The 15426-nt window shown below is 51.7% G+C and overlaps 1 protein-coding gene across 1 annotated transcript; it reads left to right on the top strand.

Moving 5' to 3' along the window:
- Window positions 1-10580: 10580 nt before the first annotated feature.
- Window positions 10581-11626, top strand: LOC134562438 (olfactory receptor 14C36-like). Its single transcript, XM_063419834.1, has one exon. The coding sequence runs from the start codon at window positions 10653-10655 to the stop codon at window positions 11583-11585; it is 933 nt and encodes a 310-aa protein (XP_063275904.1). The 5' UTR covers window positions 10581-10652; the 3' UTR covers window positions 11586-11626.
- The last annotated feature ends 3800 nt before the right edge of the window (window positions 11627-15426 follow it).

The raw sequence follows: 15426 nt of genomic DNA, 5'->3' as shown, positions 1-15426 counted from the left end.
CAGAGCAAAGTCAGTTGTTAACCTTTTTAAGAAAAAGTTGAATGTTTTTGAGTGAGTTAAGTAAGTTTATTGGTTAAATCTTCCACAGGACACACCCCGGAGGGACTAATTAAATTTGGTCAAGAAAGGGAGTGGAGATCAGATCATCTCAAACAGGACCTTGAGTAGTAAGAATCTACACCCAAGAGGTAAAGCTAAGTAAAACAAAAAGAAAGCATGGGACCGTCTGAGAGACGGGTGAATTATACAAGATTTCTGAAAGAGTTAATAATTGTTTTATTAGCACTTGTCTCCATTGAAGGAGCCTGCCCCAAGTGTTACCAACCAATTTACGATGGGGAAAAACTACAATCCTTAATTAGAGTACATACCCATGTAAAGCATCAATGTTTAGACTTAGTTCACCTGACCACATGTCAGGAAGAGGGAAACCAATACTGGGTAGTAAAAAACTCTGGAAATTATAAACAGCGGATGACGGGAGAATGTCCTATGGAAGACTGGCTTTGCCTGGAAACATTAGAAAGTTCTGAAGAGTCTGTAGACATAATAAAAGAAAAAGCCTTAAGACAAGAATCTAGGAGTGAAATATATAACAAAAATTTGTTTATAAATCTTGTGGAACAAATAAGTCGTGAATTAAATGTTACCAATTGTTGGATATGTGGGAGTACCCAGATGACAGATATGTGGCCATGGGAGGGGACAAGCCTAAGTGCTGTAGACATTCTTAGATGGAAACAGACAAACCCAGAGCTGAAATTAAAGAAAACCCAAAGGGGAGATGAAAATTGGGAGCTAAAATCAAAAATAATAGGAGAAGAGTGTATTAAAAGAGTAGGTGAAAGGTTTAAAACATATGTTGGGGATATGATTTGTAAAAGGTATCTAGTAATAAGAGAACAACAGCAAAAGTGGATACCTAGTGAGCCCTCGACCTATTGGACAGCTAAAAAAGAAAAGCAAGGATGTATTTATCATGAGGGATATAACCTATACCAATGTGCAAGTCAAGTGAAGAATCCTTTCTGGGGAGTACGGGAGATAGCAAAATATTGGGAAGGCCCCTTCTATACACATACCTCTCTTTGGGAGGCCCCAAATCATTTATTTTGGATATGTGGAAATAAAGCATATACTCGCCTACCAGGAGATTGGGCTGGGAGCTGCACAATTGGAATAATTAAACCTGCATTCTTCATGTTGCCTAAAAATTTTGAAAACGAATTAGGAGTTCCCCTATATGACCATCTGAAACCTGCCAGTAGGAAGCGGAGAACCATCATCGATTTGGGAAGTTCTCAGAAATGGAAAGATCAAATTTGGACCCCAGAAAGGATAATAGAGACATATGGGCCAGCTACCTGGGCGCAAGATGGGTCATGGGGTTACAGGACGCCCATATACATGTTAAATAGAATAATAAGATTACAAGCAGTATTGGAAGTTATTTCAAACCGAACAGCAATGGCCCTAGATCATGTGAGTCATCAGTTATCCCAAACCAGATCCACTATCTACCAGATAAGGTTAGCTGTCGACTATCTACTGGCCGACGAAGGGGGAATTTGTGGAAAATTTAACACATCTGAATGTTGCCTAGAAATAGACGACAGAAGTGAAGTCATTAGAAATATTTCAAAAGAAATTAGGAAAATAGCTTATGTAGGTAATCAAGAATGGCAGCCCCTAGCTAGCATGGACTGGTGGGAGGGTTTTTGGAGTTGGAAAGGAGAGTGGTGGAAAAAACTAGGATTTATAATATTGTGTGCAATAACTAGTCTTTTGCTTCTCCCATGTTTAATCCCATGCTTAATCCAAATAGTAACCTCCAGTGTACAAACAAGTATTCAAACCTCAGGGACATTTAACCAAGAGTCAGCCAAATTAATGAAGGTAAAAACAGAAACAGAAAAGTTGGGTACTGCCAAAAAGGTATATGATCAATATCAAACATTAAAAATTAGTGCCCCTAGAAATTAAAAACAGTAAATTGATGCGGGCGTAGAGCCCGATCAAATAAAAAGAGGGGGGATTGAGAGAAATGAGTTTAGAGTTAATGTTATTGAGAGAAATGAGTTTGGAGTTAATGTTGAAGAAATATGTTGCAGTTTGTTGACAGTTGTACTTAACCCAATTGTAGTTAATTCGCTCAGAGTTGTATGCTCCATTTGGTATCCCCTATTCCCTATGTCCCCAGTTCCTCCACCCCTTTCCACCCCTGCTGTGTACTGCCTCCGCTGCTCCCCACCTGCCAGTCAAGCAAGCACCGCCCTCGACACCGCCCCTGCTGCTCCACTGGGCTCCGCCTCTGTCTGATAGTGGCTGACTCCGCCTCCGATGTAAAAGACTCTAAGGCTCCCAGAATGCACTTCAAAACCTGGAAGTCCAGTTAGGGCGAACAGCCCTTTAGAGCCACTGACCAGTGCTAAACTGGAACCTACAAGAGACACTGTTAGACTAAGCAACCATCCAGCTAACAGCCAGAGCCTCGAACTTCCTCGCCCTCACCGCGACAGCACTCTAGGGAGGTGACACCCCTGGACACGACAAGCCACAGCAGGCGTTCCGGACAACTCCCGTGAGGACGGAAGCCCCGGCTCTGCAGCATCAGCAGCAGGACCGACCATCTCCTCCTCTTCGGCGGTGCCCTCCGTGGGAGCAGCGGCGGTGTGCGCAGCCCCTCGAGCCCCCACCCCTCAAAAGAGCTGATCCAATAAAGGCACTTTAATTGGAGCAGAAGGTCTCCTAGCCATATTTCTTACAATAGCTATACATTATTAGCAACCAAAAAATAAATGCTCATTAGTTTCAAGCAACACAATTCCCTTCATTAATTACTTGGCCACTTTTGGCTATTCATTTCACCCTCTTTATACTAATTAGTCCCATTTTTTGTCCTTTTGTCATTTTTTTAATAATTACCTCAGACAGGGTAGAAGGGGCATTTTAAGGTCCATTTATACATTTCTAGGGAACATTTGTGGCAGTTCTGGGTCTGGGGATGGAATTTGGAGAGAACTTGAGGGTCTGGAGGACACTTGGGGGAGCTGGGTGGGCACTTGGAGGGGCCCTTAGGGATTCTGTCGGACAATTCGGGGTCCGGGGAAGCACTTGGGGCTCCAGGGGGCACTTGGAGGTCAGGGAGGGGAATCTGGGGGCCCTTCGGGATCCGGGCGGGCACTTGGGGGGCTCTGAGGGGGCTCTCTGGGGCGCGGGGCATGATGGGAGTTGTAGGCGCGGGTAGGACACGGTTGAACGGGGCCGTGGAGCATCACGGGAGTTCAAAGCACAGCTCCAATGGCTCTCAGGGGCGCGGGGCATGCTGGGAGATGAAGTCACGGCTGGAAGAGCGCTCTACCGGCGCCGCGGAGCATGCTGGGAGCTGTAGTCCCGGAAGTATCTCCAACAGGGCGTTTGGGGGTCGGGGAAGGCACTTGGGGGACACTTTTGGGTCCGAGCCGCGAGTGCAGGTCCTCAGCAGGGAATGCACACGGCTCGGGAGCACTTGGGGGAGCTTGGGGAGCTCTAACCGGGCTCTTTAGGGCGGGGGCACTGCATGAGTTTCCGGCGCGGAACTGTGTTATGAGGGGCTCTGAGGCCGCGGGGGATGACAGGAGATGAATTCCCAGAAGCGGCTCTAACGGGCATCTGTGGGGTTGGAGCATTCAGGGGATCTGGGGACGCTTTTGGGGGGTCACGAACTGGCGCTGAGGGGATCTTACAGACCCTGGAGGGTCTGGGGGACACTGATGGGACACACGGGGGGCGATACCGGGGTTCTGTGGAGCGCAGGGCATGACGGGAGTTATAGGCAAAAAGAAAATGATGGCGCCGACACCAGGCACCGCCTCCGAGGCACCGATCCCCGGCGCTGATTGGCTGCGAGTGGTGATTGGCAGAAGGCTCGGCGAATGGGCGGAGGTGAGAACAGCCCATTGAACTCCTGCAGTACCTCCCAATACACCTGAGTTCGTTCCCATTCCCTTCCAGTTACTCCCAGTGTCGTCACTAGTGTACCCCATTGTCCCCCAGTCTTCCCCACAGTGTCCCCAGTGTCCCCACTTTTCCCCAGTATCGCTCCCAGTATGTTTTGGTGTGTTCCTGCATGTCCCAGTATATCTCAGTGTACCCCCACAGTCCATCCCAGTCCACCCAGATTCCCCCTCAGGATTCCCTGTGTTCCCAGGCTGTCCCAGTCCTCCATAGTGTCACTCCCAGTATGTCCCAGTGTCTCCTACAGCGTTCCCAGTGTTCCCCAGTATGTCCCAGTCCTCCCCAGTGTTTCCAAGGAAACTGGAACTGCTCACGGTGTCCGTGGCCCCCAAACCCAGCAGTGGGGTCAGTGCAGTGTCCGTGGGCACAGCCCCTTGCAGGGCCCAGTGCAGGTTGGGATGATGACCCACCCTCACAGCTGGCCCAGGGCAGGGCTGGAGGGGTTTTGGTGGCACCTTGGGCTGGCACACACTTGAGGAGTGGGTCTGTTTTCAGTGGGGAAAATTAGGAGTTTTACATTGCTTCAAAAACTAGAAGCCCCCTTTATTCCTGAGTGCAGGCAGCTCTCCAAGCAAAGCAGGTCCCAGGTGAGGGAGGACACACAGGATGGGCTTGGGCAATGTGCAGCAAGGTTGTCCACACTGGCTCAGCCCTCAAGGCACAGCTTCTCTGACCAGGCCAGGCCTCCTGAGGAGAGACCCTGGATCAGTGTCAATCACAGAATGCTGCAATCACCTCTGCTCCAAAGAGAACAGTAATAAAACAGACCCTTTAAAACAGGAATGTGTATTTCTTTGAAGCTCTGGAAATCTTCCTCCATAATTGTAGTATAAAATCTTCCTAATGTACTACACCTGACCAGAGGCAGAGCCATGGTCAGTCAGGGAGAAAGTCTGATTGATTGTCAGCCATGAAGGGTCTTGATTTCCATATCTGTCATCACTGCCCGCAGTGTTCTGCTCACATTGGAACCTGGGGACACTTTCTCAGTCCTGTTTCTCTGTGGGACCCATTAAAACTTCAAGAAATTTCAATGTTTCAATTTAACTTTGAGTTCTTGAGAAGTTTTTTGAACTTCTCAAATTTGTCTAATTAATCACTGAAGAATTGAAAACTTAATTATTTCCCAGCGGCTTGTTGTGTTTGCGTGTTTTGAACAAATGTTAATGAGCATTTGACAACTAAGTTCTCAAGTGAAGAGCTGAAGAAAGAAGAGGCCTCTGGAAAAGTCAAATTCATCCCCACCCTCCCAGTGGCTGAGGGTCCATCCTCCTCAGGGCAGCAGTGACCAGAAATGGGCACAGCTTTGTGGCTGCCCCAGCTTTGGGCAGGGCCCTGGGCCTGCAGCAGGAGCAGCTCCTGAGGGCCACAAGGCCGGGGCTCTTGTGCTGGCCTGGGCAGATGGGATGGCAGCAGGGGCTGCAGAGCTCTCAGCATCTCCTGCAGAGGAGAGCAGGGCACACAGGGAGCCTCCTTTTCCTTTGGCCAGGCCCCTTGCCCATGGCTGGGGCTGAGTCCTGTGTGAGCTGCAGCTGCTGCTGTGCCCTTGCCAGGGGCTGAGGCCATGGGGCCCTGCCCAGAGCAGCCTGGCCTGAGCAGAGCTGTGGGGCCAGAGCCGGCTGGGCTGTGCTGGGGAGAGGCCCTTGGTGCTGCCCAGAGCTCAGGGCAGCTGGCAGAGCTTGCAGGGAGCTGGGCTGGGCTGGGAGAGCCTCCAGAGAAACCATCAGTGTCCATCTCAGCCTGGGTGAGCGTGCAGGGGCCAAGAAAAGCACCCCAGGGTGCACAAGTTCTGTGTGTGGGAGCTGAGCTTGTGAGCCCTGGAGCCCTCCCAAGTGCTGGGGCTGCACCTCCAGCTGCAGAGGAGATGGGACAGATGGGAGAGAGACCAAGAATTCCTGCTGGGTTCTTTCCTGTGCTTGCTTCTACAGGTGACCTGGATCCATATGCAGAGGAGGTGTTTTTTGTCAGATAACACTGCCAGAGTGATAAGAATAATATTTTTTACCTGAAAATAGTATTTCATGTATTATAGAAATATGAAGGAAAAGACACATGATCAGAAAAGCATCTGGGAGGATGAGAGATTCATTGATGTTCCAGTAGTCAAAGCTGTTCAAATCCATTCCTCAGGGCTTCCTTGAGATGAGAGGTGACCACCAGAGGCCAAGACCAGCCTGAGCTCTCTGTCCTGGCAGCTTTTGTACGGGAAAATCCTCTCATATAGGGAATTTTGCAGGGGAACAATCAATTTTAGCTGTGGGCACCTGGAAAGACGGATGATTCTTTCCCATAGAAAGGAAAACACAGAGCCCCAGTGCTCCAGGGGCTGATGAGAGGCAGCCCTCAGCATTCCAAGATCAGCTGGACCTGTCAGGTGGCCCTTGGGAGGCCAAACCAGCCAGATCTGTTCCATCTCCCCTTGGTTCCATGAGGCCCTGCAGGGTCACAATGGATTTTTGGTTCCATGAGTTCCACACTGTCAGCAATGCTCTGAGTTCTGCAGGCTCACCATGGATCTGTTGTGAGAAAGGAGCAGAGTATCAAACAGGCATCAAAATGATTAGGTTTGATCTCTCTCTTTATTCCTTCTATTACACTTTTTTCAGGTTACAGAAAGGAAAGCAAGCACAGATAAACAGTTGGTGATTGGCTAAAAGTACATATGCATAGACATTAAATGATTGTTCATTGGGCCACGTTTTTTGGCCTATAGTTTACCTTTTGTTCTACCTTATGAATAGCATTCTGTCTTCTACATCCATGAGAAGGCCTAACAAGTTGTTACACATCTTCAGCATCCATGAGGAAGCATCCGTGCGAAGGCACACTAAATTATTACAATTGCTACTTTCTTATTAATTCAAGGCCTACAAGACCAGCACAGGAACAGTACAGACTCTCATACTGTTCCCTGGTAGCAGGGATTGTTCAAACCCCCATCAATAAATCATTACCTCGCTCTTCTAAAAATTCCTCTACATGGATCCTTTGTTCCATGAGGTTCCCTGGCATAACAGGATTACCTTGGTTCCAGAAGGTTCTGCAGTGTCACACTGGACCATTGGTTCCATTGGCAGCCCCACACCATCCCAGTGACCCCATGGTTCCATGAGTTCCACACTGTCAGCAATGCTCTCCTTGGTTCAGGAGGCCCTGCTCTGATACAATGGACCTTTGGTTCCAGGGGGTTCCACTGCAGCACAATGGAGCCTTTGTTCCATGGGGTTCCAGAGTGTCACAGCTGACTCCTTGGTTCTGTGAGCCTCTGCTGTCACCAAATGCCCAAAATATCAGAAAAAGGCTCCTTAACACTCATTTGGTGTTTCAGAGGGCCTCCTTTACACAGGCCTGAGGTCCAACACGGGATAACTCCTAATCTTACATGGACACGTGATTCTACAAGTGTATTGCTTATATACAGTTGCTAAATGTGTATTACAATTTACCCATTTCCATAAGACCCACCTGAACGTCCCAGATTCACTCCTTGTTGTCTCTATCACTGCACTCTTGAGCCAGATGTCTTCTTCACTTCCAACCATCCATGCTGAGAAAGCAGGGCCTGCATGTCTTCTTCCTGTTGTAAAATTTCACAGGAAGGGTAAAAATTCAATGAACCCTTTTGGTTTCAAGGCCAAGGCTCTGTGTGGCCAGGCAGAGGCAGGCAGGACGCAGAGCTGTCAGCAAAGGAAGGGCCCAGCCAGGTGGGGCAGCCGGGGGATGACGACAGCCTGCAGGGACAGAGGCGCAGGGCATGGACACCGTAGCACAGCCTGGGCTGCACAGGGCACAGGCATGGGCAGCAGCTGAAAGGCCCTGACACAGCCAACTCCTGCAGCACTTGGGCCATGGCTGCTGGCCCTGGGCCTGAGGCATCAGGAGGGGACAAGTGACCCTTGCAGGCCTGGGGCCTCATTGCCTCCTTGTCCCTGCTCAGCAGCCTGGCAGGGGCCGCCCCATGGTGCTGCCCTTGGCATTGCACATCCCCACATCCCAGTGGCCCGGGAAGAGCCTGAGCAAGGAGGGAGGGACAGGATCTGCCTTGGCAGGGGCTGGGGCTCAGGCCTTGGCCCTTTGCATTCCTGAAACACATCCAGGTTTGGTCAGCATCAGAGACACCTTTGCCTTGTTTGTCCCTACCTGTCATCACTGCCTGCAGTGTTCTGCTCTTACTACAACTTGGAGACACTTTCTCAGTCTTGTCTCTTAGTGGGACCCATTAAAACTTGAAGAAACTTCAGTATTTGAATTCAATTTTGAGTTCTTGAGCAGTTTATTGAACACTCTCTGAGGAAATGAATCTGATGTAAACAACACCAGAGGCCCGAGAGGCTCATTAAAATCCTTGCACTTTTTCTTTGCTGCTGAGCTGGACCAAGCTCCTGGCACAGGGGCAGATTCTGGAAACCAGGAAGAGCTTTAAAAAGACATTTCTCCTGAGGAGATGCTCTTCTCTCAGCCCAGCAGGGCTGAGGGTGCTGCTTGCAGGTACCTGAGAGGAATGAAGCAGACAGAGGCTCAAGAAACTGGAAGGACATTTCTGAGCTTCTTCGTGGAGAAATGTTCCCCACTTCTGACAGGGTAAGTCTGTGGCTGCAGGGATCTCCTGAAGCTGAGCCAGGACAGCACTGAGGTGACTGTAAGGATGGCTCTGCTGCCCTTGCTGCTTTGGGGGAGGATGTGCTCCAGAGCGGGGCTGCCCTGGGCACCGTCAGAGGGACAGGGCAGGACGGCTCCTGCTGCCAGGGACGGCTGCAGGGGCTGAAGCTGGGGCTGCAGCCAGGGCTGCCCAGGGCTGTGGTGCAGAGCAGGTGCTGCAGCCCTGAAGGCTCTTGGCCAGCCCAGGGCATCTGCCACCTGCCAGGGGCAGCTCTCAGCCTGCCTGGGAGCTCCCATGGATGCTGGAGGGCAGCTGTGGGTGCAAGGAGTGACTCCTGCCAGGGCAGGTCCTGCTGCTGTGGAGAGGGTGCTGTGTGTGCGGGGCTGCTCAGAGCTCCAGCTCATTTCAAGCTCATGTCTGAGGGGACTTTTCATGAGCACATTCAGGGCAGGAGTTTCCTACTTGAGTCTCTGCTTTCCTGAATCTGTGCACCCAGCTTTCCCTGGCTCAGCTTGGTGGGAATTGAAAGTTAGCTTTGCTGGGTAGAGGCTGAGGCTTTTAAAGCAACACACTGGGGTTTCCTGGGAACCAAAAAAAAGTGCCTGCACCCCCCCCAGCCTCCAGATCCATCCAGCATCCCCTTTCCATGGTGCCCAGGCCTGGGGGAGCTGTTCTTTAACCCCTGCAGCCCCGAGCAGCTGCAGGGCAGAGCTGGCCCAGGGCTGGGCTGGGCTCTGGCAGCACTGGCAGGGAAGGAGCCCGGGGCCACAGGAACAGCTCGGGCTGGGACAGCTCCAGCAGCAGAGCCCTGGGCAGGGAGGGAGGGAGGCAGTGCTGAGGGAAGCCCTGCTGCAGGGCAGATGTGGCACCTGCCGGCCCTGCCCTGCAGGCCAGACACTGCCCTGAGCAGCACAGCTCTGCTGTCCCCTCCCAGCCAGCACAGCCCTCAGCCCAGGGGCTCGGGGCCCTCAGTGCCCTCCTGGGCTGGCAGAGCAGCAGCAGCAGAGATGAAGGGCATCTCTCCTGCCATGTGCCCATTCCCTGCTGACCAGGGCCTGAGGGCCACTGTCCTGCACTGCTGCTGCCTGGCAGGGGCTGTGCAGGGCTGGCCAGGGAAAGGCTTTTCCTCAGGGCCTGCCTCTCTCTCTCCTTGCCTTGCCCAGGTGCTCCTGGCATTGCTGAGGGGCTCTCTGGGAATGGCAGTTCCAGCTGCAGGCTCAGGCCCAGCCCTGGGGCTCCTCCTGTGCAGGCTGAGCACAGCAATGGGGTGTCCCAGCTCCCTCTGCCCTGAGGAGCTCTGGTCAGGGCAGGCTGGCAGGCTGGGAATGAGCTGACTCTCCTCCAGCAGTGCCATGCACAGGAGCCTTGGTGTGTCCTGGGGATGCCATCCAAGCTGTGAGCTGCCTCCAGGGGACAGTGGGGGACAGGAGTGCCCTTGGCCAGGAGTGGGGCTGAGACTCGGAGAAAGGCTGAGCCACTTTGCTCTGCTGTGGGTCCTTCTGCTCTCAGCTGCGTCAGGCTGATTTTCAGGGGAACACAGTGACTGTCCTGGATCTCAGAAATGCCAGATAAGCAGAGAGGCAGTGACAGAGCAGCTGGCTTCACTGGGTTCCAGCCAATGCTCTTGCATTGCACAGTTCTCTCTGATCTCCCTGGGCACAGCAGGAAAGCCTCTCAGAGTTCCTTTGGCCATAACCATTTCTTAGCCCTGGTACAGGAGATGCTGCCAAGCTCCGCTGCCTCAGAAGCAGTTTGGGCTGATGAAATCCAACCCCAGGACTGGCCCCTGTCCTTGTTCCCATGACCCCACAGCTGCAGAGCAGAGCTGACCCCTCGGTGTCCATGGGCAGAGCCCTGCTCGTCACAGCAACGGGGCCAGATCCCAGCAGAGCTCCAGGCACGGGGCTGAAGGAAGGGCTCTGAGAAAAGGAAAATTGGGTGGAACTGAGTGGCAAGGGAAGGGCTGGGAGAAAGGGCTTGGGCATTGCTCAGCAAAGTCTCCCTTGACTTATCACTGTCTCCTATTTCAACAGGACCTCATGTCCAGAGCGAAGAAATGTCCAACAGCAGCCCCATCAGCCACTTCCTGCTGCTGCCATTGGCACACACGCGGCAGCTGCAGCTCCTGCACTTCTGCCTCTTCCTGGCCATCTCCCTGGCTGCCCTCCTGGCCAACGGCCTCATCATCAGCGCCGTAGCCTGCGGCCACCTCCTGCACAGCCCCATGTTCTTCTTCCTGCTCAACCTGGCCCTCAGCGACCTGGGCTCCATCCTCACCACTGTGCCCAAAGCCACGCACAATTCCCTCTGGGACACCAGCAACATCTCCTATGAAGGATGTGCTGCACAGCTGTTTCTGTTTATCTTTTTTATTTCAGCTGGATATTATCTCCTGACCATCATGTGCTACGACCGCTACGTGTCCATCTGCAAACCCCTGCACTACGGGACCCTCCTGGGCAGCAGAGCTTGTGCCCACATGGCAGCAGCTGCCTGGGCCAGTGCCTTTCTCTACGCTCTGCTGCACACAGCCAATACATTTTCCCTGCCCCTGTGCCATGGCAATGCCCTGGGCCAGTTCTTCTGTGAAATCCCACACATCCTCAAGCTCTCCTGCTCCAAATCCTACCTCAGGGAACTTGGGCTCATTGTGCTAAGTTCTTTTGTATATTTTGGCAGTTTTGTGTTCATTGTTTTCTCCTATGTGCAGATCTTCAGGGCTGTGCTGAGGATCCCCTCTGAGCAGAGACGGCACAAAGCCTTTTCCACCTGCCTCCCTCACCTGGCCGTGCTCTCCCTGTTCCTCAGCACTGGCATTTTTGCCAATCTGAAGCCCCCCTCCATTTCCTCCCCATCCCTGGATCTGTCCCTGTCAGTTCTGTACTCGGTGGTGCCTCCAACCTTGAACCCCCTCATCTACAGCCTGAGGAACCAGGAGCTCAAGGCTGCTGTGCAGACACTGATCACAGGACGATTTCAGAGAAACTGAACTGGTGGCTCATTTCCGCAAATTATTTGTAATAAAAAGCATCTTTGATACCACTTGTTGTTTTGGTTGTCGTGGTTTTTTCTTTTAGTTTTCAGTGATATTCACAAAGAAAGGCCATTGTTTGTGCGATTTCTTGGTTTAGTTTTCTCCACGATTTCTGTGGCCCCAGACTCTGTGAATGAGGAGTTGTGCTCTCAGTAGCTTTAAATGAACTACAGGATCTCCCAGCAGAGGTTTCTTCAGATAATCCCCTTTTGTTCCCTTCTGTGTGGCTGCAACAGCAATGTCTGTGTGCAGAGCTGGGGCAGATCAGTGCTGGCACAGCAGCTGTGCCCAGCAGCAGCAGCACTTGGTGTTGCCAGTGCTGCTGCCGTGGCCCTGCCCCGCTGCCCTCCTGGCCCTGCTGTTGCTGTAGGGCCTGAGTGCTCTCGGGGCCGGGCACAGGGCTGGGGGTGGCAGTGCCGGGGCTGCAGCAGGGACAGGCCATGGGCACTGCTGGGGCAGCGCTGACGCCTCAGGCCAGGGCCTGGGGGCTGCAGGCTCCTTGCCCAGGTTCTCTCCACAACACGGCCAAGCCAATGCTCAGCACAGAAAAGCCCCGTCAGCAGCCCCAGGATGGCCATGGGCAGGCTGGGGGCAAATTGCATCACACCATGGGAATGTCCCTTGGGGAGCAGGATCATCCTCCAAGTGCTTCAGGAATTGTCTGCAGGCTCCTGCAGTGCCTCCTGCTGCTCCCTTGCCAGAGGCACCACAGGCCAGGGGGGCACATCTGCCCTGCTGTGTCTGCCTGTGGGGCTCCCTGCTATGGGAAATGAGGAGGGGCTGCAGAGGCTCTGCAGGACTGACAGGATGGGCTTTGGGGCTGTGAGGAGAAGCTGAGGGACCTGGGCTGCTGCACCTTCTCAACAGGAGGCCCAGGGCTCATCCTGTAACTGCTGCAAGGGTGGTTTCAGAGAATCACAGGATCAGCAAGGTTGGAAGAGACCTTGGAGATCATCAAGTCTAACCTGTGCCCTGACACCACCTTGTCTCCTCTGAGCCTCCTCTTCTCCAGGATAAACAACCCCAGCTCCCTCAGCCACTCCTCACAGCACTTGTGTTCCACACCCCTCAGCAGCCTTGTTGCCCTTCTCTGGACACGCTCCAGCCTCTCCATGTCCTTCCTAAATTGGGGGCCCAGAACTGGACACAGCACTCGAGGTGCAGCCTCACCAGTGCCCAGCACAGGGGAAGAATCCCTGCCCTGCTCCTGCTGCCCACACCATTCCTGATCCAGGCCAGGAGCCATTGGCCTTCTTGCCCACCTGCCCACACTGCTGCCTCATGTCCAGCCTGCTGTCCAGCACTGCCCCACGTCCCTTTCTGCCTGCCCACTGTCCAGCCACTCTGTCCCCAGCCTGCAGCACTGCAGGGCTTGTTGTGGCCAAAGTGCAGCACCCGGCCCTTGGTCTTGTTCAGCCTCAGCCTGTTGGATTTGGGCCCTGGATCCAGCCTGTGCAGGGCCCTGTGCACAGCCCTCCTACCCTCCAGCACATCCACACTCACACCCAGCTTGGTGTCACCTGCAAATTTGCTGATGCTGGACTCAATCCCCTCCTGCAGATCCTCAGTGCAGATCTTGCAATCCCTGCTGGCTGCCTCTGATCCCTGGGCCATCCTGGGGGTGCCCTGGGATGGCTCTCAAGGGGATCTGTTCCATCCCCTTGCTGGGCACCCAGGGCAGGCTGACAGGCCTGCAGTTCCCCACATCCTCCTTGCAGCCCTTCTTGGGGTTGGGCTCCCATTGGCACCTCCAGGCCTCTGGGCCCTCCCTGCTGAGCCAGGACTGAGGAGAAATGATGGAGAGCAGCTTGGGGAGCTCATCCAGCAGCTCCCTCATGGCCCTGGGATGGATCCCATCTGGTCCCAGAGACACCTGTGAGCATCTGAGTGGCTCAGCAGGTCCCCAGCTGCTTCCTCCTGGACTGCAGGGGGGCTCTTGTTCTCCCTGTGTCCATCTACCAGCTCAGGAGAACACTTGTCCTGAGGACAGCCTGTCCTATTGTTGAAAACTGAAGAAAAGATGGGGTTAAGTACTGAGCTGCGGAATAACGTCTTTACAATTTGAAATTCTAAAGCAGGTCTGTTTTATTCCAGCTGGGATGCATAGGGGATATTTTCACCAATTATGGTACCTGGTTGAGACAGGTTCTGGGTTTAAATACACTTAGATCCCACAAAATCACACTTCCCTCTCCACTGATTCCCCACCCACTCTTCAACTTATTGCAGTTCATATTATAATTAGTCTTTGGCGGTGCCATGGCTCCTGGTGGTCACAGGCAGGGGTCTTCTGATGAAGTAAGAAGTCTCTCTCCATCTCTGAGCAGGTGCAGTGAAGGTTTGGCCAATTCCCAGCTCAGTTTGTCCTGGCCAAAACCAGGAGCCTGGTTCTTGCTGGTTTCCTAATCAACTCATTCTGCTTCTTTGGGTCTTCACAATACCTGAGTCCTGCTTTACTGAGTTTTAGCAATATACATCTTATCTCTCTGGCCTTTACCTAGCAACCAAATGCCCATGTGTTCTGTTTATTGTTTCTACCTAACCAGTTACATTTCTATGTGTTCTGGGACAAGATGTTTCTCCGCTTTCAAAAAATTACTAAATAAGCTCGATATATTTCTGTTCTCTCCTTCACCTATTTAAGCACATTATATGCTTCTAAAATTTTGAATTTTCATATGGCTATATGTTTCATATATTAATTACCCCCTTTTCTTCTAAGTGGTGCAAATTCTTTTGCTTCCCAAAGTACTTATCATATTCTCTATTACTATCTTTAACTAGTTGATTAAATAACACAATAGACGATTGTGGCCATCCTTCTGAACAGTTTTAAATGCGAAAAAATCTTGACCAACCAAAACAAAACTTTACCTAACTTGAATGAATAAAACTATTACAGGATGACACAATCCATCTAGAAACCCTGTTGCAGTAGGAAACTATCCAAAAAATACATCCCACCAGTGGTGAGATGTGTCTTTTTTCATCTTTCTAAAAACTCTCCTTAGAATCTCTGTGTTATGGTGTATTGTAATTTTTAACACCTGCCTCAGAGATTAACAAGAGTTCCATGCAGTTTGCTCTCTGATCTTGATTGCAGTGAAGGAGGTGAGGAGCACTTGCAATGGTCTTTCCCATTGTGCTTCCAAAGCCTTTTCTACAAGAGACTTTACACAGACATAATCTCCAGGTTGCACATTATGTACTGCTCTATCCAGTCCCCTACACCAGGTTCTCAATACATGTTTTTTTTAATATTGTTGTTTTCCTAGGGCTAGTATATATTCTGTTATGGGTTCTTCCTCTGCTTGTGATGATGTTCCCTTCTGCACCTCACAGGGTCGCCCACACAGGATCCCAAAGGGACTCAGTCCTTCCTTTGCCCTTGGCTTAGTTCATGTCTGTAAGAGAGCTAAAGGGAGAGACTGAGGCCAAGGCAGGTTGGCCTCCTGTCCTCATTTCACCATTTGCTGCTTGATCAGGTGCTTCATCTTTGTCACTTGTCCACTTGATTGGGGACTATATGGGGTGTGTCATTGCCAATCTATACCCAGAGTATTGCTAATCTGTTAATTTGAAATAAAATGGGCTCTTCTGTCTGAGGAGATGACGGCCGGACCCCAAATCATGGTACAATTTCTTTGATCAATACCTTGACCACCTCTCGAGCCTCAGCAGTTCTAGTGGGAAAAGCCTCAGGCCATCCTCAGAAGGTATCAGTCAATACCAATAAATAATGAATCCCCATTTTCTTGGGAGTTCCAAAAAATCAATTTGCCATTGTTGGCCAGGT

This window comes from Prinia subflava, chromosome 27 (assembly GCF_021018805.1).
Source record: "Prinia subflava isolate CZ2003 ecotype Zambia chromosome 27, Cam_Psub_1.2, whole genome shotgun sequence".
NCBI lineage: Eukaryota > Metazoa > Chordata > Aves > Passeriformes > Cisticolidae > Prinia > Prinia subflava.
The sequence above is the reverse complement of the archived record's forward strand: the minus strand, read 5'-3'. Positions and strand labels throughout refer to the sequence as shown.